At 37.2% G+C, this 22,291-nt stretch overlaps 3 protein-coding genes across 7 annotated transcripts in view; 1 reads left to right on the plus strand and 2 right to left on the minus strand.

Annotated features, from left to right (window-relative positions):
• LOC138703733 (bromodomain-containing protein 4B-like) overlaps positions 1-10,595 on the minus strand; it is a 73,051-nt gene extending 62,456 nt beyond the window's left edge. Inside the window, exon 1 of one of the 3 annotated variants that reach the window (XM_069831859.1) lies at positions 10,457-10,595. The gene's annotated coding sequence lies outside the window, so the exon portion shown is untranslated. Of the gene's footprint in view, positions 1-10,002; positions 10,158-10,456 lie in introns of those variants that run through there. The other 2 variants (XM_069831860.1, XM_069831862.1) reach the window with 2 other exon arrangements.
• Positions 10,477-15,959, plus strand: Alg13 (Alg13 UDP-N-acetylglucosaminyltransferase subunit). The gene is made up of 2 exons (XM_069831866.1): positions 10,477-10,606; positions 15,485-15,959. The coding sequence occupies exons 1-2, from the start codon at positions 10,520-10,522 to the stop codon at positions 15,905-15,907; spliced, it is 510 nt and encodes a 169-aa protein (XP_069687967.1). The 5' UTR covers positions 10,477-10,519; the 3' UTR covers positions 15,908-15,959.
• A 205-nt stretch (positions 15,960-16,164) lies between these two features.
• LOC138703734 (centrosomal protein of 78 kDa) overlaps positions 16,165-22,291 on the minus strand; it is a 37,880-nt gene continuing 31,753 nt past the window's right edge. For all 3 annotated transcript variants that reach the window (XM_069831865.1, XM_069831864.1, XM_069831863.1), the window contains one exon: positions 16,165-18,390. In XM_069831865.1, coding sequence (XP_069687966.1) covers positions 18,013-18,390 — 378 coding nt within the window. In that variant the 3' untranslated portion in view covers positions 16,165-18,012. The remainder of the gene's footprint in view (positions 18,391-22,291) is intronic.

The following is a 22,291-nucleotide window of genomic DNA, read 5'->3' on the forward strand; positions in this document are numbered from 1 at the left end:
CTTTACTTTTACTCTCGCCGCGCCAGCGAGAATGCGGTAACAAAACAATATCAGACTTCCATAAGGTGTTCAAGAACGAACTTCAGAAAATATTTTCGAACAAGTGTTTTAAAATCAAATTTCACTGTAAAATGAAAATAAAAAAGAAAGAGAAAAGAGAGAAAAAAATGCCGCACTCTGGAAATTGCCGTCAGTTGCCTACGCCTAAATCCGGCACTGGAGTTCGTCTCAACTTATCTGCATAGCTGGTGAATCTCCTAATATTTAGCAAATTTCTTCACTCCAGAATATTGTTTACGTTATTCTTCAGGCATCAGCTCTTTTTGTGTGCGTGCCAAGAAAGAGGAAATGAGAGAAGGAGAAACAGCGATTAGTTGTCAGTCCGTCCTTGACAGATGGCAGAAAAGGCACTCACTGGAACTCTCGGCTCGGCTTTACACTTAGGCACGCTTTGGTCCACTGTGCGCCCTATGCATGAGCCGTTCAGAGCAGAAGTGGTGTAAGTCAAAATTGGGTAATGAGGTTTAAAGTAAAAATTCTGTAAAATACAGCGAAAAGTAGCAGTTAATATGTCCTTCGTGCTATCCACAAACTACTAATAGTTTAAATAAACTTAATATTAAATAGATGTAGATTCATTTTCCGGGCTGAGAGGCCGTGGTCTATTAGTTGGTTTTATACCAGACGTTTCGTCTGCAACTGCGGCAGACATCTTCAGTGGAGTGGTATCCGAGGTCGCAAGACTCTTCTCGGCGTACCTGAGGCAACTGATCCTGTGTGATGCCTGATGAATGAAAGGGGACGAAGAAAGAATGAATGATGTTTAAAATGGCAGGCAGGGTAAGCATCCCATGCCTCCATTGGTTCCCGACTTGCAATTCACTAACTTTAGCTCGAGGTTCCCAGCTAAAAGCCGTTTGCCCTCTCATCTAACAGTAGTGTATTTTCCCCTGTAAATGGTAAAATGAGACATGTACACGCTAACAGTTGAATTGTGAGTGAAATGAATGAAGTGAAGTTAGCACCATGCCTCGCAGATGTTAATGAGAGGTGGAGAGTCCAGTGCTCTGGTCAGTTCTGTCCTAGTCACGTTTTTGTAGTGGCGCTAGGGAGACTCGTAACCTGTTACCAACAAAGTGGTGGGCTACTCGTTTCCGTAGAAGCCGTCTGGCTGCCTGGTTGGCTGTGGCAAGTGTCGTTTCGTGGGGTTTGTGTCTGTAGTGAGTAAGGAAATAGTGAATGTCACTATTTCGTCCTGTAGTCTGTTTAGTTGCCGGTCAATGTAGGATTCTATTTTCTGCATAGCAGAACGTAGAACCCCCTCGACCAGCTGTTCCGTGGTTGTTTTGTCTGTCTGTGGATCGTCTGTAGTGGTTGTCTTGGTTGTCACAGTCTTAGCCGCATCCGCATAAGACAATTCGGGTTTGGGAAGTGTTGGTTTGAAGACGGACTGTGATGGTTTGGGTATAGGTGGCGGTATTGGTTTGTGTCTATGGGGATATGCGTGGGATCGGTGGAGGTCTGATCCTGTGTCTGGTTGTGCGGGCATATTTATAGTGCGGCTCGCGGGCCGAGGCCTGTTGCCTCAGGTACGCCGAGAAGAGTCTTGCGACCTCGGATACCACTCCACTGAAGATGTCTGCCGCAGTTGCAGACGAAACGTCTGGTATAAAACCAACTAATAGACCACGGCCTCTCAGCCCGGAAAATGAATCTACATCTATAGACTCCGTCCGTGAAAGCCTACACTGCAAGATTAATATTAAATGTTACTTTTCGCTGTATTTTACAGAATGTTTACTTTAACCCTCATCACCCATTTTTGACTTACACCACTTCTGCTCTGAACTGCTCATATGCGATTATTGTGCAAGTCTGACAGGTGTCCTGGTGGCATTCGTAAATTCGACGCTGACAGGTAAAGCATCCTTCTACAGTCCCTGATAGAACCAGGTCTAGTTTCGATGAGTAACCTGATAAGTTCCAGAGACCAGGAGTCCCAAGCCCTTCCTATATCACAGCATGTAACTACTCCCAAAGCTTCACCCCAGCCTATTTTTATTACTGCAGGTGATAGATGAAAATGAGAGAGAGATGGAGTATGATGGTGGAATGATAGAAGGAAACAGGAGTACCCCGAGAAAACCTTCTGTAATGTCTATATTTACATTTTCCATTCCCTGAAATCCGTAAAAAAAAAAAGTGTCATGAAGATGACACACTCGCAAGTTATATGCGTATCATCAATAATATTCCTGTTCGTAGTTTTAAAACTATTACAAGATAATGTGTCTATGTGGATAGTACGTGCTCTTCCAAACTAAATGGTCCGAGGTTCGATTCCTAGCGTGGGTAATGGAAGGAATTTATTTTCTGTTTACATGACTAGGGCCCAATTGTATAAATCTCCCTGACTAAAGATCAACTTTGATCGAAGATCGAAAAGTGAACCGAGTTCAGACACTTCTTCTATTGTATAAAACTTTCCTGCGATCAAATTACCTTGGTTCAAATGAAATCTAAGTTCACGTGAAAAGGATTTGGCAACATCGCATAAACAGGTGAAAAACGTGATGCGCGGACAGGTTTGTTCAGTGTTGCCAATCTAGCGACTTTAACTCTTTTTCAACAACAATTTCTTTTAACTTTTATATTGCTTAAATAGGAATTTAGCGACCTTTTTAGCACCCCATACTGACAAAATTTAATCTTTCTTTGTCGATAATGAGAAATCTAGCGACTTTACAACTACTTTTTGACGACTTTCCGTAAACTCTGTTGGAGACACTGGTTTTTTGTGCAATGTAAATAATGGCGGACAATAAGAAGAAGGTTACTGTTCTCCGAGTTGTTATCATGTTATGGTGTTTGATACTGCTAAACATAATAAAGCTTTATAAAACGACAATTTTCGTTTAGTAATACAGTTAATTGAACATTTATGAATGTACCTATCATATCCGTTAATAATTAATGGTTGTTATAAACATAATATAATTATAGGTTATGTTATTTGATACTGCTGAACACGATAGAGCCTTATAAAATATAAGATTGTTTGTGTATTAAGGCAAGAAATTGAAAGAAATATATATAAATGTACCTATCATATCTATTAATATTAATAATAATGGATATTTTATTTGCACAATCTGTCACTCGTATATTTCAAACAGAAAAGAAATAACTGAACTTGGATCATCTAACTTAATCGGAGAAATTTCTTCAGTCAAAGTTGACTTTAGTTTGAGACAAATTAATCTCAGATTAGACTTTATACAACACAAAATTCCAAGTTCAGCTGAAACAAGGATCAATTTAACCTCTGATCTAAGATTAAATGGTTTATACAATCGGGCCTAGGTGTTTGTTTATCGTATAGTGATTGTCCTATGATGTCTCAGTGGTGGCCCTACATCATGTCAGCCCCATGAATAGGAAGGCGCGCATGATTTCGCTATAAAATTTATTTTACTTGGTTATTTAACGACGCTGTATCAACTACGAGGTTATTTAGCGTCGATGGGATTGGTGATAGCGAGATATTTGGCGAGATGAAGCTGAGGATTCGCCATGACATTTGTCTTACGCTTGGGGAAAAGCTCGAAAAAAACCCAACCAGGTAATCAGCCCCAGCGGGAATCGAACCCGCGCCCGAACGCAACTCCGGATCGGCAGGCAAACGTCTTAGCCGACAGAGCTACGCCGGTGGCCAGCTATAAAATTTTACTGTTTGAACATAATATGGTTTGCAACAGACTAATTACATCACCTTAAACCCTATAATTTTAATTTTTTCATTAAAAAAATATCTGAATCAATGGAGAAAATCACAGTTTTATTATATAAATGCACAGAATTTGATTTAATTTCTGTACAGTATGAATTGTAAATTATTTCTTTCTTATTCTGCATTACTTCCCCTTTTATCCGACTTACACACCACTGCGGATTACATTAAGCATCTCACAAATGCTCTTCACAATAATATGAGGAGCAACCCATCCCTGTTTTCAAGTCCTAAAATCAAAATCAGACTATTCCATCCAATGATGCATCAACTAAATTATATTGGGGTCATATTGGACTATTGGCTTGAGGGTAGGGAGTGAAATCTAAAATGCAATGAAGCCTGGTTTCATACTTCCCCCTCAATATCTAAATTGACAGTTGAATTAAATTTAAATAATTTTATTAGTTATTTAGACTATGAAGTTTTGAAATGAAACCCTTGTATATAAATTTGAAGTCAATTAAATCAGCTTTAAAAGAACCCTAGATGAACTATCTAGTATTAATATTTTCATAAATACTGAACGTTTTGTGAACCTTGCTTGCTGAAAAATATTTCCCGATTTTCAAAAATTAATTTCAGAAAAAAAAAATCACCTAAAAAACTATACTTTTATTGTGCTCCATAGACTCAACACACATGCCAAATAAAATAAAAAACCTGAGACGTGAAGGTTAAAAAATAATTATATGTTGATTTGACATGAAATGGCCTTACTTCAAAAAATTAGGCGAGCAGCATACATGACCTGGTTTGTAAAATTAACGGTACCCTGTTATTTTTTCTGTTATTCCCATTGTAAAAAGGCAAGGGTCCTTGTGACCTAGAACTTAAAATAAATGTTATGCTAAATAATAAAAAAAAAAAAATATTTAAACAGAAATTATTTCAAGCGATGAGACACACACCTTCATCTCAAACAGCAGAAATAACTAAAATGCTCTCTCAATTAATAACACTCAATAAAAGAATTGTATTCCAATGGATACCATCCCATTGTGGAATCCTGGGAAACGAGAATGCAGATGCTTTAGCAAAGAAGGGCAGCACTGCTACTTACAGACCTGTTACTAAATCTACGTAGCCTATTACTTTGTGAAAAGATTTATTAAATCTATATACTTAGACTTCAACAAACAAAATTTAATAACACAATCCCAAGGGAAAAAATGGAACTCTCTGCATCATAATCCACAGTTAATTCCCGATTTACCACGCAAATCGTCTGTAGCTGCATTTAGATTGGCAACACGCCATGACTGTTTGGCCAAACACCTGCATAGAATTGGAATATATCAGTCCCCTAACTGCCCATTGTGCAACTCAAACCAAGAAATGGATTCGGAACACCTCAAAATCTGTGCTTCAGTGGCTGACCATGACAATATCTTTGAAAAATATTGGAGTGCAAGAGGTCAAATGCCTGGCATTAGAAAACAACAACATATTCAAGCGATGGAAAATGGTATCTGTTACAGAAGTAAGTATTTCTTCAGGCAGAAAACGAAAGAAGGGTGTTCGAAATCGTTACGTGTCCAGAAAAGAACTGATGAAAAAGAAGAAATTATATATCTGAAACAACTGCATTTATTGCCTCAATGTTTACATTGTTAGAAAGAGAAATGCAATAAGTTTTGTTGGATGTACTGGCAGCATGTTACGTGCATGTGCATACCCTTGCTCGAGAAAAAAACGAAAAATGCTCCTCCTGTGCAGCATCTGTTGTTGTCAGTCTTGTTCTGAGAGCTGTGAATGGAAGTTGTGAGTGCAAGCGAATCTTCACTAAAGACTGTTCACCCAGCAGGAGAAAGCACAGTGCAGTTTTAATTTTTTTCTTTATGGCTGGCTGAAATGATGTATGATCTTGGTCAAACGTATGTAATATGTCGTTTTCAGACTGAACAAGGCCAAAATCCTCCCACCTGCAACAGTATCCTGCACTTGGACCATTAATTTCGGAAGACATGCAGTGTTGAATTACAATGGAGAAAAGCAATGAAACCACTGATAATAACATCAATGGGTGCAGGCTGCTTTTACAAGAAGTTCAAGGAAATCAGTTTGTGTGGCAACAGACAGCTGAATATACCGAAATCTACAGTCCATGACATTGTACACAGAACGTTTACGTCTATGCTGCTGCAAATTGCAATTGCAGATGATCACCCCAATCGGAGACAGTTTGCAGCGGTGATGCTGCAACATGCCGACAATGATGACAGGTTTCTGTCAATGATAGCCTTTTCTAACGAGGCCACATTTCATATCTGTGGGAAAGTGAACAGACATCACTGCAGGATTTGTGGGAACGAAAACCCACATACCATGACTGAGTTCCAGTGTGATACTAATGTAAATGTGTGATGTTGCCTGATGAAAACTGGTGTTATTGGAATCTTCTTCTTCTTTCACACGTTCACTGATGCCAGTAACATACCTGGATACATTTCTCTATGTGTATTCTGAAGAAATCTAACCAAAAGTCAAAAGAATTAGCATACAAAACCCTTGTTCGCCCAGGTTGGGATCCGTACAGACAAAACCAAATAGATTCGATAGGAAAGGTCCAACGCAAGGCAGCAAAATATGTCAAAATGGGGAAGGGACATGGTGAGAAGATAGTAAAAGACTTAGGGTGAGAACTCGCAAGTCAAGGCGACGAAAAACCAGACTCACCACATTGTTCAAGGCAAAAATGGGACACAAAGCATGGACCGATATCAATGCTAGATTAGTAACACCATCATACTTAGGAAGGACTGATCATATTAGGAAGTTTAAGTGTAGAAAACAAAGAACGGACGTGGCAAAATTTTCCTTTGTTAACCGCACAATAGTAGACTGGAACAGCTTACCTGCGACAATCTTTCAGGGTGGTCCTCTTAAAATCAATACATTTAAGGAAAGGTTGAGAAGATTAGACTGAAAATTTAATTGGAGGTGCAGTGTAATTATTTAAGTTGTGTCATGTAATTAATTGAGTTGATATATAATTAATTAAGTTAATATGTAATTAATTAAGATGATATGTAATTTAGTTGATATGTAAATAAATTAAGGTGATATGTAATTATTTAAATTGGTAATAGTTGGGTGAAATAGAAGTACTTATAAGTTAGATTTACTTTTGCTTATCGTAGGCGTTATTATAGAATAGTTTTTATTTATAGTCCTAGGTTTATTGCATCTACTATTCATAGATTTACGTTTATTTTATTGTATTTCATTTACGTTTATTTTATTTTATGTAATTGTAATTATTATATATTATATATCACTACCACCAGGTGTATACCCAATTGTAGTGTTAATAAATAAATACATACATACACACATGCTGCAAAATTATGCCATTCCACAACTACCACCAGGAACCAATTTTCAACAGGACGGAACCCCTCCACACTACGCCAATATGATGTGCTCCTTTCTCGATGAAGTGTTTTCTGACCACTGAGTCAGGAGAGGTGAACCTAAACCATGGTAACCACAATCGCCGGAAATTATCCCACTAGATTTCTTTATGTGGGGGCTTTGTGAGGGATAAAGTGTATTGCACTACGTGGCTGATATTGCAGATTTATGTGGCCAAATCAAAGAAAAGACTGGTGGCACCAGAGGAGTTTTCATGAGTGTGGCAGATTAAGCATCACCTGACATAGTCCGCACACATAGAGGTATACTAAAACTTATTGCATTTCTTTATCTAACTGTATAAACTTCGAGGCAATAAATGCAATAGTTTCAGAGATACCTATAATTCCTTACTTTTATCAGTTATTTTTTGGACATCCTGCATAGCAAGGATCATGGGAGGAAACTGCAGATGGCCTAATCTTTTATTTTTGCTCATGGAATTTGATAGCTTAAGCAAATCTGTAAGTCTGTTACTGAACCCTGCCCTTTACAATCAAGGATCATAGTATCATGTGTGACAGTCTTAACAATGCTAGACCACTTATCAATGACATCCAAACAAAGTAAAATACACATAGGCTATGCTGCAACTTGTTCACACGAATGTAGGCTATAAAATATTTAATCACTGAATAAAATTCTATTGCCTTATTATTGGCTATTGCACACACAAGAAGGTTTTCATGTAGTCTACGGTACTTACACCTCTCCTTCATACTAAAATTCTAACAGAAATGTAAGGACATTGCAACATTCGTGTGTAGCTAGCTATGTGTAGTGTGGGGCATTAATGAGTACGTAATCGAAGTTATTAGAAAAAGATGCGCACTAATAACGAACTATGTTCATGGCTTCACATCATCATTCATTTGAAAAAGATTCGGGCGCGCTTCCAAACAGGGGCAGCGGTATTTCCTCGAAGGTTAGAGCCCAGTTTAGGTGTGTGTGATTAATCGAAAATTAGGGGCTGGAAAATATTGAGAATAGGACGCATGTTTATATGACATTTTTTTCGATTAATACACACACACCTAAACTGGGCTCTAACCTTAGGGGAAATGCCGCTGCCCCTGTTCGGAAGCGCGCCCAAAGATTCTTATAAGTTTGTATCTGTTTAGCACTTCTAGGTGCTCTTATTCAATGACTCCATACATTATTGATATTACAAGATTTACTTTTCAATTTCTCAAGAAAAGCAGGCAGAGAAACTACAGAACGACACCACTGCAAAAATGTAGTGTTGCTTTCAATATTAAGTTTAAAAACTTTGTAGGTACTTATTTCTTAGAAAAAAAAGTAGCTATCCTTTTTTTGTAACCTTGCCTAATCTCAAAGAATGAGGGTCAACGGAGGAGTGGCAGAAATATAGAACAGATGGGAGGGGCAAGACAGTAAAAATATTACATAGAAGAGCATTATAGAGTTATAAAAACTTTCACTAAGATAATATAGGCCTACCTAATTAACTTACTTACATACCTATTTGTGAATGTGTATCTTGTTTCAGTGGCTTCAATCACATTTCTTGAAAATTTGTCTACTATTGTTAGTTTTCAAAAATACCGTAGGAAGTTTTAGTAGTTTTCCACATAAAAGAACAAAACTGGGGTATTCTTCAGATCACTTCCTACTGACACAGTTATGCCGTTTTTGCACACAATTGTATACAGCCAATGTCGCCAACATAAGAAACAACTCGACAAAAGTAATGCTAATATCCTATAGTCATATAGACCCTAATCCTCTACATACTAAATTCGGTAGGAAACGTTGGTTAATATGACGAAGGTTAGGTAACTGAATTTATTTTTACTTTCTACCTGAGAGAATGGTAGGCCTACTCACTGCAAGTCTGCTGGTATAAGTGTATCTGTGAACAGGTCATTTCATTAAATAACTCAAAGGCAACAGCTACTAAATGCCAAACAAGAACAAAATCATGAGTGTTTTTGAATGAATAATACATGTTTATCTATTCTGAATTACCAGTAAGTGAAAATCACTGAAAAATATTCCACAAGCACAATGACGTATAACAACACAACACACTCAAATATGAACATCACATTTATAGGTTAACTAGACCTAGATATGGGTTTTCTCCCCACCTCTCATGTTGGACAATACTTTCCTCTAGTCTTCATTTTTCTGTCTTTAATGTCCATTATATTTCCCAGACCTGACACATTTTGTATTAATAATATTCTTACTAGCATAGTAACAGTAGTACTAAAATTACTAGTTACCAATTCTAACCTCACTTATTATAACCTTTACGACCCCCGCTAATCTTCGTAATTATTAAAAGATTCTCACTTTCACTGGTAAAAAGGGGAACAGTGGTATTTATTTATGGAAGCAGAAGCTAAATATGCATATTTATACAAACAACAAACAAAAAAATATATATCCTGCGTGTTACAATCTGTTTACTGGTTTGGAGGAGATTCTTACTTTACTTTAGAGTGAAGTAAGTAAAAGTTATGGCAACGATCGAGAATTTAATGTTTTCAAGGTTTTCATGAAATGATTTTAATAATTTAAAGTCTACTGGTACCTATGTAACTAAACTCAAAGTAAAAACTACGTCGTATGACCGCAAATTTAAAATGAGCTATTTCATTACCATGTTTGCAATTCAAAATACATTACAGAAAACAACACTTTTCGGAAACAAACTTCAAAGGAAACATATTTACCTTGCTGTGGTATAATTCTTACAAGAGATGGGTGGAGCTTTTGGTAATTACTGTAATAACATATCAAGGCAATAAAACCTGAAATATACTCACTGTCAAACTAAATTTTCAAAACTCGATGAAATGTCTTAAAAGACGAAGTACTATCAAGGCCAGAGGATGTGCTACCTTAAAGATGAGTTATACTACACAATCAATAGTATGCACCCACATCACATTGGCTTCTCGCTACTGCTCCAAAAATAACTACAGGACACGTCATATCAAGGCGTGTACATAATGAAGTTCAGGCCTAGCCTGTAGATTAATATAAGATACGACAGTTTGTAACGTTTCAGAAGAAATATTCCTCAATGATAGGCTTAAGACTTCTTAGAAAAAACAAGATGTCAGTGTCAAATGATACGGTTCCTTGCACGGTGTATGTTCTGATCGCCATATTACTAACATGTATTGAATAACAAATGGCATCTATTATCTAGACTATTAGTGTTTTAAATTATCTTAAATCGAATTTCTAACAATAACTTGAAAAATGCTCACTCACCTAGGCCTACGACAATTCTACGCCATTCCTCGGAAACCACAAGCCTTTGCGATACATCCCAAAATGGCGTCGGGACATGTATTCGCAACAGTAGGAACAACAAAATTTGACCTATTTATTTCAACTCTCTCCTGCCAAAATATTCTGCATGTAAGTGAATAGCATCCTTTGCAATTCTTCATTCCAGTCACCGACATAAAACAATGAACTAATTAGTGCATTCAATCTCAAAAGATATAAACTTCGAATGACATATTTCCCATTCTAGTTTCACATGGAATCACACGACTCACATTACAATACATCATAATTATATACCAACGTCATCATTAATGATAGTTCATAATTTTATAAGTCACGTATTGTTTGTAGGAAACGTAAGTTACACTTCTTACACAAACCAGAAGTCCTAATGAAAACGGTACACAAAAACAAAAACAAACCAGTGCTTTGTGAAACAAAGTGCAAACTTATAGAAAGATATCACACTTCTCCGAACTTCACTGGATTCCTGCAAATTGTATGACTCAAGCGGAAATACGGACATATTTTATCAGTGTAAATTACATTCATTTAATTAAAAATGTATTTTAAAGAGTAATTAATTAAACCGTAACTTAGCACACGCATACTTCTATAAATGCTTTTTTGTTTTATTTTTTCTTGTTTGTGCCTACTGTTCCAGAGAATGACTCATCTTCCGAATAACTACTTTGTGTAATAAGGGCTATAAAATTGAAAATAATCTTCTTTGTGCAAGAGTTAAAACTTTCGTTAGAAATAAAGGAAAAACATTTCACTTGGGATATCTTTCTTAACTTTTCCATTATTCATACTTATCGGGTAAAAAAGTTGTATGTTGCGCATCCCCACTCCAAATGTTTTTATTTCCAATCGGGAAATTGAGATGAAAATGCACTATACAGCGCGTTAAAATATCCCCTACAGTTGTGTTTTTACGTTCTTCTTGATATTCAGTGACATAAACACAAATATATAAGGGAAGAGAATTGGATGTAAATACATTGAAATGTAGAGGAAACTTCAGAACAAAATATTTCGTTTTAAATTTAGCGCGAATGTTAGACTATCAACTATGTATATGCACACCCTGTTAAAAATGAATTGCACGTGCCGGGGTTGTGGGTAACCTTTCTGCCTTCCACCATGGCGACCCGAGTTCGATCCGTATCTGGGTCATGAAGGAATTTATGGTAGAAAAAGTGGGCGCGAGGGTTTTTTCTCGGGATTCTCCCGTTTCCCCTCGCCATTATCATCATTCCACCAATACACCACAATTACCCTCACTCTGCGAGGTCCCTAGTCAGACCTTCTGAACAAATAAAAAATGGCTGGAAGTTGTACACATGTTTAATAAATATTATTATAATGCTGTCAATAGTTTTGAAGAGTAATTTCGCGATAGCATTCTATAAGTTGCATTGCCCAACTAAAGAAAAAAAAATACAATTTTACAAAACATGAAATTTAAAAAACCGATATTACTTATGAGACGACCTAATAAATTTAATTATATTTTTGGTACCTAGATGTAGCAGCTTAAAGCGATAGGGGAGTTGCAGGATCCCTGTGTTTGCGTGAAATGTTTGTGTTTGGGTGTTATTGTGATACATAGAATTTTAAGGAATTGGCTTTTATTTATGAGGATTTTGAGTGAAGTAAATGTAATGCAATTTATGGGTATTATTGTTATTTTTCTTTTATTTCTTTATTGAATATATACCATATTTTATTCATTTATTTATTAACAAATCTCTTCCAAAGTAGCCCCATAGGACTCGGTATTACCTTATCAATAAAAAAAGTATTTACAATGAAATTACTGTGTTTCGTCTGAATTAGTTTGTTGGAGAGCCATTAATATGGAGCTTTGATAAGAGAAATAACTATAATTCATGCAAGAAAGTAAGTCTATCCCCCTATCAAACAACATATCAATTCAAAAGTCTGATCCGTTGTCAAGTGACATCAGAGTAGTGTGACATAACTCACTGCCATTGTTAAGCAGATGACGTCAGATGTTTCAACTTCCATGTTTTATCCATTTGGCCTTCGAGCATAAACGTTTCACATTAAACGTGAAGTAATTGTTCCTTTCTAACTTTGAGTATTTGTTTCTTGTTCAGTGATAATTAAAATACTATAATTACATACATAACTAATATAATATGTATCTCAGATATACAGTGCATCCATTTTATTTCTTTACCATTAAGCGACACTAATGTTGTACAAGTATCTCTTATGTGCCTTACACTGTCCATACTAGCGAAGATAATAATTTGATACATGCAAATACAAGGTAACTGGTAACTCATCTCATCCCTATGGAAAGGGTTCTTGCTGACCTTGGAAGTCTGTATGAGCTATTTCTTTTGTGGTGATCATGTGATTGGAATAGATGTTTCTCGGTTTACTGACTACAGCCAGTTTTTTTAATTTTTCATGTAGCCTACATACTAACTCCAAACAATAAGTGGACAGAAGATTTGCATATAATTTTCCCAAGAACCTACTAATGTTCTATGTTATTCTACATGCATACTGTTAGAAAATTTACACTCTATGTATACAAAGCAAAAAGCATAGAATGGGGCAATACATTTTAACCCACAAGACACCAAATTATATAAACTTTGTGCAGAAAGTTAAAAAAAAATAAAGCTTTGTATTTTATTTCTGTATTTAGTATAATTTATTGTAATTATTAGTAATGGTGAATGATTATCCAAAACTTTCTTTTGTGATTGTCCTGATGACAGAAGTTGACACCTGTGGAGTAACGGTTAGTGCATCTGACCGCAAAACCAGGTGGCCCGGGTTGGAATCCTGGTCAAGGCTAGTTACCTGGTTGAGGTTTTTTCTGAGATTTTAGTCGACCTGGTTGGCGAGTTGGTATAGCGCTGGTCTTCTATGCCCAAGGTTGCGGGTTCGATCCCGGGCCAGGTCGATGGCACTTAAGTGTGCTTAAATGCGACAGGCTCATGTCAGTATATTTACTGGCATGTAAAAGAACTCCTGCGGGACAAAATTCCAGCACATCTGGCGATGCTGATAGCTATAACCTCTGGAGTTGCGAGCATTGTTAAATAAAACATAACATTTTCTTTTTCTGAGATTTTCCCTCAACTCAATATGAGCAAATGCCGGGTAACTAACAGTGCTGGACCCCAGACTCATTTCACCGGCATTATCACCTTCATTTCATTCAGATGCTAAATATCATCTGTGATGTTTATAGAGCATAAAATAACCCACTAAAAAAATAAAAACATGACAGAAGCCGGTAATGTAGCTTAGGACAGTACGAGAGGGATGCAGGAAATAGCGACCGTTTTGTTGTAATAATTAAAAAAAAAAAATATTTATTTGCAAAAACGAAGTCTGTTACATAACTGAAGCTTCCTTTACTTCTCTACATAATCACCACCTACATTTAAACATTTGTCGTATCTGTTCACTAGCTTTAGAATTCCCGTGTTATACTCCTCTGCCGCCAGTTCATTAAGCCAGGTGTTCACTGTCTTCTTCAATTCTTCATCACTTCCAAAACGCGTACCACCCAGAAAGTCTTTCAGCTTAGTGAAAAGGTGAAAATCGCTAGGAGCAAGGTCTGGACTATAGGGCAGATGATCAAAGATTTCCCAACCGAATTGATCCAGCAATTCTCGAGTTGAAGCAGCAGTGTGCGGGCGGGCGTTGTCGTGAAGAAGCACAACTCCTCTCGAAAGCATTCCTCGCCTCTTGTTTTGGATGGCTTGCCGTAGTTTTCGTAAAGTCTCACAATAACGATTTGCATTGATCGTAGTGCCTTTTGGCATGAAATCCAGCAAAAGAACACCTTTGCGATCCCAAAAGATAGTAGCCATGACTTTTTGTGTTGAGAGAGTCTGTTTGAATTTTCTCGGTTTCTTGGGTGATAAGGGATGATGCCACTGACGTGATTGGCACTTGGTCTCTGGGGCGTTGTGAGACACCCAGGTCTCATCACCAGTCACAATTTGATCAAGAAAGGCGTCTGCATCTGTGTGATATCGCATCAAGAATGTCAATGCTGAGGCCATTCTCTGAGTTTTGTGTTGGTCACTCAGTTGCCGTGGAACCCATCGTGCACAGATTTTGTGGTAGCCAAGATGCTGCGACACAATTTCACCAAGCAAAGAACGAGAAATGTCAGGAAAGGCAATATGCAATTCGTCGAGTGATGTGCGCCTGTCTTGCAAGATTCTGTCGTTCACTTTAGTCTTCAGGTCTTCTGTGATGAGTGATGGGCGTCCGGGTCGAGTTTCATCGTGGACATTTGTTCGCCCATTGTTGAACATTTCGCACCATTTTCTCACATTTCTTTCAATCATTACAGTATCACCATACACTTCTGTCAATTGCCGGTAAATTTCTGCAGGTTTCAAATGTCGGGCATTCAAAAATCGAATCACACTCCTCACCTCACAGTCGGCGGGATTATCAATTTTTTTTTATTTTATTGGGTTATTTTACGACGCTGTATCAACATCTAGGTTATTTAGCGTCTGAATGAGATGAAGGTGATAATGCTGGTGAAATGAGTCCGGGGTCCAGCACCGAAAGTTACCCAGCATTTGCTCGTATTGGGTTGAGGGAAACCCCCGGAAAAAAACCTCAACCAGGTAACTTGCCCCGACCGGGATTCGAACCCGGGCTACCTGGTTTCGCAGCCAGACACGCTGACCGTTACTCCACAGGTGTGGACAGGGGGGATTATCAATCATGTCGTTCATTTTGAAGTAACACAAAATGCACAATGGCGACTTGTTGCAACCAGTACTCACAACATTATGAGAAAACATGTTAAGGAAGCCAGTTGACTTCAAACAAGGAAGGGGAGTCAGCTGCGCGGCGGGTATGCGCCAACGGTCATTATTTCCTGGATCCCCCTCGTAAAATTGTCACTTAATGATAAGAAAATAGAACTGATTCACTGTACATGTCATGATTTGCATTGGCAGAATCTTATTTTGCTACTTCCAGACTCTTAGTGAGAAAGGCTACAACAAGTTGACAATGCAGATTGGACATGGGACAGAAGTGCCTTGTACTGGACTCATTCATGGCGTGGATGTCGACTACTTCCGATTCAAAGACTCCATTGCAGATGATATTCAGAAGGCAGACTTGATAATCAGCCATGCAGGAGCAGGTAGCTGTTTGGAGGCACTGGGGGCTGGAAAGCCTCTACTAGTTGTCATCAATGAAGACCTCATGGATAACCATCAAATAGAACTGGCTCAACAACTGCATTCAGATGGATATTTATTATATACCAACTGTGCTAATTTGGAACAAACGTTGCGAGATATGAATGTGTCTACACTTAAACCATTCCCTCAAGCAGACCCTTATAAATTCACAGACTATCTTGAAAAAATGTTTGGCTTTGACCACCAGATGTGAACAGTATTTATGTATAGTAATTTTAACACAAATATATATGATATAAAATAAACTTTGATTTGATTATTAGCAGCGAAAATACACTGATAATATCGATAGTGTTAGGTAAAAGGGCTTACCTCACAAAAGAAAAATTTTTCAGGAACAACAAAAATTAAATTTTGACACATTGTTATTAGTTACCGTATATCAAGGAACAATCATAATTGTCAAAAAACATATCTTCACGGTTTTAAATTAAATTTTAACTAATTACACTAATTATAGGAAAACAGTCACATTTAAGAAAACGAGGGTTAAGCCCTTTTACCTAAACACCATCGATATATTAGGTCTAAGATAAAATGAATTTGTTTTCCCAGAACACTATTAATCCATTTTGAATCTTGTGTATACTACTTTTAACACTTGAATATAAGTAACTGATTAACTAGCGGACTTATGCCCACGTGCATCAACGTCGGTTAGTGTAACCACCAGTTAAAATTGTCATCTAACCTCTGGTTAAGCATTTTTACAGTGGATCGACCTCGGTTACGACTTAACTAGGAGGTTAACCACAGTAATCTATAACCGGCCATTTTCGAGCGGTTAAAGGAGATAACCAGTGATTAGTAGAGCAAGTAAAGCAAAATGGCGGCCAGAGCCACAGATGTTTACTTCGAAGACGATTATTATTGTACAGTACTTAAATTACTTGGATAGAGCGTGAGTGTGAAGTTTCTTTAGTGGAAAGAGAGAATCTTTACGAGGAATTAGGTGACAGAAAATTTCAGGAGGGATTTTGTTTATCAAAATCTACAAATGGCTCACTTGCAATAACTCAAAAACAGTCATATTTCTTCCGTTGATCAGCTCCTTATGTTAAGATTCTTTGTAACTGTTATTTTCTGTATTTTAAGAGGGAATACTTGAATATCTCTTTCTCTGTCACTGGCTGAACAAAGATAGGTTATGGATGGATCTTAGGATAATGAACAGTAACCTGGTGTAAATGGGATCTTGGGTTTTACACACATTTCTACTAATCTTCTGCATCCTTTTCCTTTATGGATATTCCTTCTTTATTATATAATATATTTAAATCTATTAAGTAAGTCTATCGATACTTAACCTCACATTGGGATATAATCATTTTTGCATTCAATTTTCTATTTTGTACGATTTTAACCTAACAGCAATGAAAAACAAAGAAATGCAACTCGCAAATATAACAGCGCCCAAAGGCAAACAAATGCAACGCGAAAATGTAGGACATGTTCACTTCGATGTAGAACGGAGTGAGTGCAGTCGTTTTTAGATGTTGACTATTATCTTTGCTGTGGTATGAATGCTTTCCTTTAGTCATTTTGTAGAAACAGTGTACCATCATAGACTTTACTCTGGTTAAATGAAGTGTCAGCTAACTATGTTTAAGTAATCGGTGATTATGAATGGTGCACAGAAATTACATTTTAACCACGGTTACTGTTTAACCGTCGTTTCGTAATCTATGATTACTGCGTTTTTAACCGATGTTGATGCACTTCGCCATTACTCGTGTTAATTATGTAAGTCAGCTAAGGCACTATCTAGAGTTGTGCTCGGGTGCGGGTTCAATGGTGGTGGTGGTGGTGATGATGATGATGATGATGATGATGATGATGATGATGATGATGAAGATGATGATGGCAATCGAAGTAAATAAATAGATTTGCTCTTCTTCATATCAGACTAATTCTTTTGTCGATAAACATAGATTCTTCAATACTTTGATTTAATATAGATGCATTTTTATGTACCTTTTCACAGAATATTTGTTAGTGGAGAAAAATAATATATAAAACCTACAATATATACAATATGAGATGCTTGTTTGATCTCTTCACAATGGTCTTAGTAAGATTTACATATTTGCCATGTCTAACACACTTATCAATCTCTCTGCATATAGTATTTCGATACAAAGTCTTTATTATACATAATTAAAAGTTAGGTAGTGCAGATGAACAGCAACTACTGTAAAAATATTATAAAAACACGCACGTGTAAAACATAATTTACGAAAATAAACAAATGTATGAAACTGTTTATTTTGGGGGTTAAAATGCTTCATCCTTTGTGTGCTAAGGATTGGGAATGGTAGACCAAGAAAGTAGGCCTGAGTTGTTTTCTTCTTCTAGCTGGATGTCCTCAGGAATGGAGGAGGTAGAGGCTGTGGAGTTATCCTGATGATGGTGATTACGATGATGCAGTACCGTATCTGTTGGTGGCTGTAGAGGAATGATGTACTTGTCATTTTTATTACGTTGTACTTCCATCTGTTTGTTCTTGCGCACTACAGTCTGGTATAGAAGATTGATTATATCATCCTGCTGGCATTTCTTCTTATTTTTGTTTCGTTTCTTTTCTGTCGAACGCATATTCTTTACACAGCCTGTGCGAGTTTTACTGCCCTCTATTGTTACTTTTGTGGAAGGGTATCTCTTTGATGGAAGTTTGTCCTGTAAATATAGCAGTTACAAAGATATAAATTTATACTAAAAAAAATACTTTACTTATGAAGCAATGTATGTCAATGTATGGACAGTAGGAAACTTCCCACTTAAAATCTGAGCTCTAAAATTACATTTTACAGAAATTATGTCAAAACTCAGTAATGTGCCATTAGTAGTTAACTACTACTTCGGAAGCCTATCTTCAGCAATTAAATACAGAGTGATTTATATAGAACTGACACATTTCTTTCTTTAATTATTCGGTTGGAAATTCATTCAATGACCCAATTTTAGCACCAAATTAAGCAGAATGTTCTGGAGTTTCGATTCCTTGTCACTAGATGTGCAGATGTTTGTGTTATTCCTATTGTTGGCAGCACTGACCCAATTTTAGCACCAAATCAAGCAGAATGTTCTGGAGTTTCGACTCCTTGTCACTAGATGCGCAGATGTTTATGTTTTATTCCTATTGTTGGCAGCACTAGATGCGCAGATGTTTATGTTTTATTCCTATTGTTGGCAGCTGTTTTCGACATTTTGTGTCAACGTGAAAATGCAGTACACATTAAATCAACGACTCTTTATGTGAACTCACAGAACTCACGCCATTGGGCCATCGAAAATCCACATGTCATCCATGAAGCACCTATGCATCCGGTTAAAATCGGAGTTTGGTGCGCAATATCCGCACAGAGAATAGTGGGGCCAATTTTTTTAACCAGACTGTGAACACTGCAGAGTACCGACTGATTTTCATGGAGTTTGTTGAGCAACTGGACGATGTAGAGCTGAGTCAAGGATATTTTCAGCAAGATGGCGCTACATGCCATACATCAAATGAATCCATGGAACTAATTGCAAGTTTCTTTGACGACCGAATAATTTCCAGGAACCTGTGGCCACCGAGATCTCCGGATTTGACAACGCCGGACTTCTTTCTATGGGGTTACTTAAAAAGACAGGGTTTACGCCACACGTCCTCAGACACTGGACGATCTGAAGCACAACATCACACAGGAGATTCAAGCTATTGACAACAGAGTCCTCCAACGAGTGGCCAGTAACATGGAACGACGTGTTGAGTTGTGCCTTATGCAGGATGGAGGACATTTTCAACATTTGCTATAGACGTAAATAATCTCCCAAAATTCCTCTACATTTTAGGTATAATAAGTTGTCGCTAGCACAATTCGTTTTGAAACAATTAATGAAAGAAATGTGTCAGTTCTATATAAATCACTCTATTAACAACATGAAATCTTGGATGAGCTGCATGTTTCTTCTGTGAGAGATTATACCTCTGTTAGAAAATATGGAAAGCGTTCAAATAGTAGGATATGCAGATGACTTTGATGTTATGGGACGGTCGTTGACAGCAATAGAAGAAGTGTATAAAGACCTGGAACAAGGAGCCACCAAAATCGGGTTGCAGATTAATGCAAGTAAAACCAAATGGATGACACAAATAAGAAATAAATAGAATATATACAACCCTCCTAATCTGACGATAAACATGTTTGAAGAAACTGAGAAGTTTAAATATCTTGGAACAGTAATGACAAGTACATTAGGAAAGTTCAGGATAACACAGAGGGTTTGGAATTGAACGGGTTACATCAGCTTCTTGTCTATGCGGATGACGTGAATATGTTAGGAGAAAATCCACAAACGATTAGGGAAAACGCGGAAATTCTACTTGAAGCAAGTAAAGAGATAGGGTTGGAAGTAAATCCCGAAAAGACTAAGTATATGATTATGTCTCGTGATCAGAATATTGTACTAAATGGAACTATAAAAGTTGGAGATTTATCCTTCGAAGAGGTGGAAAAATTCAAATATCTTGGAGCAACAGTAACAAATGTAAATGACATTCGGGAGGAAATTAAACACAGAATAAATATGGGAAATGCCAGTTATTATTCGGTTGAGAAGTTTTTGTCATCCAGTCTGCTGTCAAAAAATCTGAAAGTTAGAATTTATAAAACAGTTATATTACCGGTTGTTCTGTATGGGTGTGAAACTTGGACTCTCACTTTGAGAAAGGAACAGAGATTGAGGGTTTTTGAGAATAAGGTTCTTAGGAAAATATTTGGGGCTAAGAGGGATGAAGTTACAGGAGAATGGAGAAAGTTACACAACACAGAGCTGCACGCATTGTATCCTTCACCTGACATAATTAGGAACATTAAATCCAGACGTTTGAGATGGGGAGGGCATGTAGCATGTAGCGAATCCAGAAATGCATATAGAGTGTTAGTTGGGAGGCCAGAGGGGAAAAGACCTTTGGGTAGGCCGACACGTAGATGGGAAGATAATATTAAAATGGATTTGAAGGAGGTGGGATATGATGGTAGGGACTGGATTAATTTTGCTCAGGATAGGGACTGATGGCGGGCTTATGTGAGGGCAGCAATGAACCTCCGGGTTCCTTAAAAGCCAGTAAGTAAGTAATGACAAGTAGCAATAATGAATTAATTGAAGTACAGACTCGAATCACTGCAGCCAATAAGGCCTATTTTGCATTAAGCGCAATATTGAAATCTAACTGTGTGCACAAGGAAACAAAACTTAAAATATACAAAACAATTATTAGAAGTATCCTCTGTTATGCAAGCGAAACTTGGACATTATCTAAGGAGACAGAAGCTAAACTAGGTATATTTGAACGCAAAATACTCAGAAGAATTTTTGGACCGGTGCAAGAAAATATGCAGTGGAGAATACGTTATAATAACGAGCAATATAAATTATATAGAAGTTTTGATATTGTTACTTTCATCAAATTAAGGAGGCTTGAATGGGCCGGACATGTCTATCAGATGGAAGGGAACAGAATACCAAAGAAGATCTTAGAAGGGAAAATACATGGTAAAAGACCAATTGGAAGACCCAAAAATAGATGGATAGATGCGGTAACGATCGATTCTCAGGACTATCTCGGAACAACTGCCTGGAGGAGATTAGCACAGGACAGGGACAGTTGGAGGAAGAAAATTGAGGAGGCTAAGGCTCGACTTTGGGCTGTGATGCCATCGTAGTAGTAGTAGTAGTAGTAGTAAATATGGTAAATTTAAAGATACGATGGAAAAGTATGATGTCACTGATGATGTCACTACTACCGAAAAAATCTCTCTCTCTCTCTCTCTCTCTCTCTCTCTCTCTCTCTCTCTCTCTCCCTGCACATTCTAGTCGTCAAGCGATACATAATTTATCTAAACCTAACATTCCTCCGAAGATGGATCGGCAGACATGGTCACGTTTCTTGGCCACCAAGGTCCCCAGACCTTACCACTTTAGATTTTTGCCTGTGGGGATGGTTGCAAGGCGAAGTCTAGAAAGAAAAAGTAAACATAAGAGCCGATTTAACTGTTTCTGATTATGAATAATGCTGCCCTTATAAAAGAATGCCAAGACGACCTCAGAACGTGGTGTTGTCAAGAGAAGTCGAAAGTGCATTGAAGTCGGTGGTGGAATTTATGAAAATCAACTTTGAACGTAATAATTTGCCTTTGCTTAACACCTTTTTGGGTTACATTCTAACAGCTGTATCTCTGTATCCAATAAAAATTGGACACATGTTATATGAATGTTTTAACAGCTGTATCTCTGTACCCAACAAAAATTGAACACATATTTATATGAACTATTTTACTCAGAACAGTCCCTCCTAAAATATTTACTATTCCTTCTAAAACACCCTGTATTTAGACATTTTCAGCCTGTAAAATTCATCTTGCATATGTCTTGTTTCATCTATTTTTTTTTTTTACAGTCCAAGTTTCAAAATGTTGAAATGTGACTAACTACGTTGATTTTACTTAAGACGATATTAAATGACAAATTGAGGCTGGTTATGACCTTACATATAAAACACGCCATTCAAGAAGTCTCTTATTGTAGTTACTCT

Source organism: Periplaneta americana, chromosome 7 (assembly GCF_040183065.1).
Source record: "Periplaneta americana isolate PAMFEO1 chromosome 7, P.americana_PAMFEO1_priV1, whole genome shotgun sequence".
In the NCBI taxonomy this organism is placed as follows: Eukaryota; Metazoa; Arthropoda; class Insecta; order Blattodea; family Blattidae; genus Periplaneta; species Periplaneta americana.

Excerpts from the sequence above, each read along its gene's own strand:
- Alg13 (XM_069831866.1), top strand. The coding sequence starts at position 10,520 with ATGGCGTCGGGACATGTATTCGCAACAGTAGGAACAACAAAATTTGAC. Across the intron at positions 10,607-15,484 it reads CCTGCCAAAATATTCTGCAT|ACTCTTAGTGAGAAAGGCTA; the intron begins GTAAGTGAATAG and ends TGCTACTTCCAG.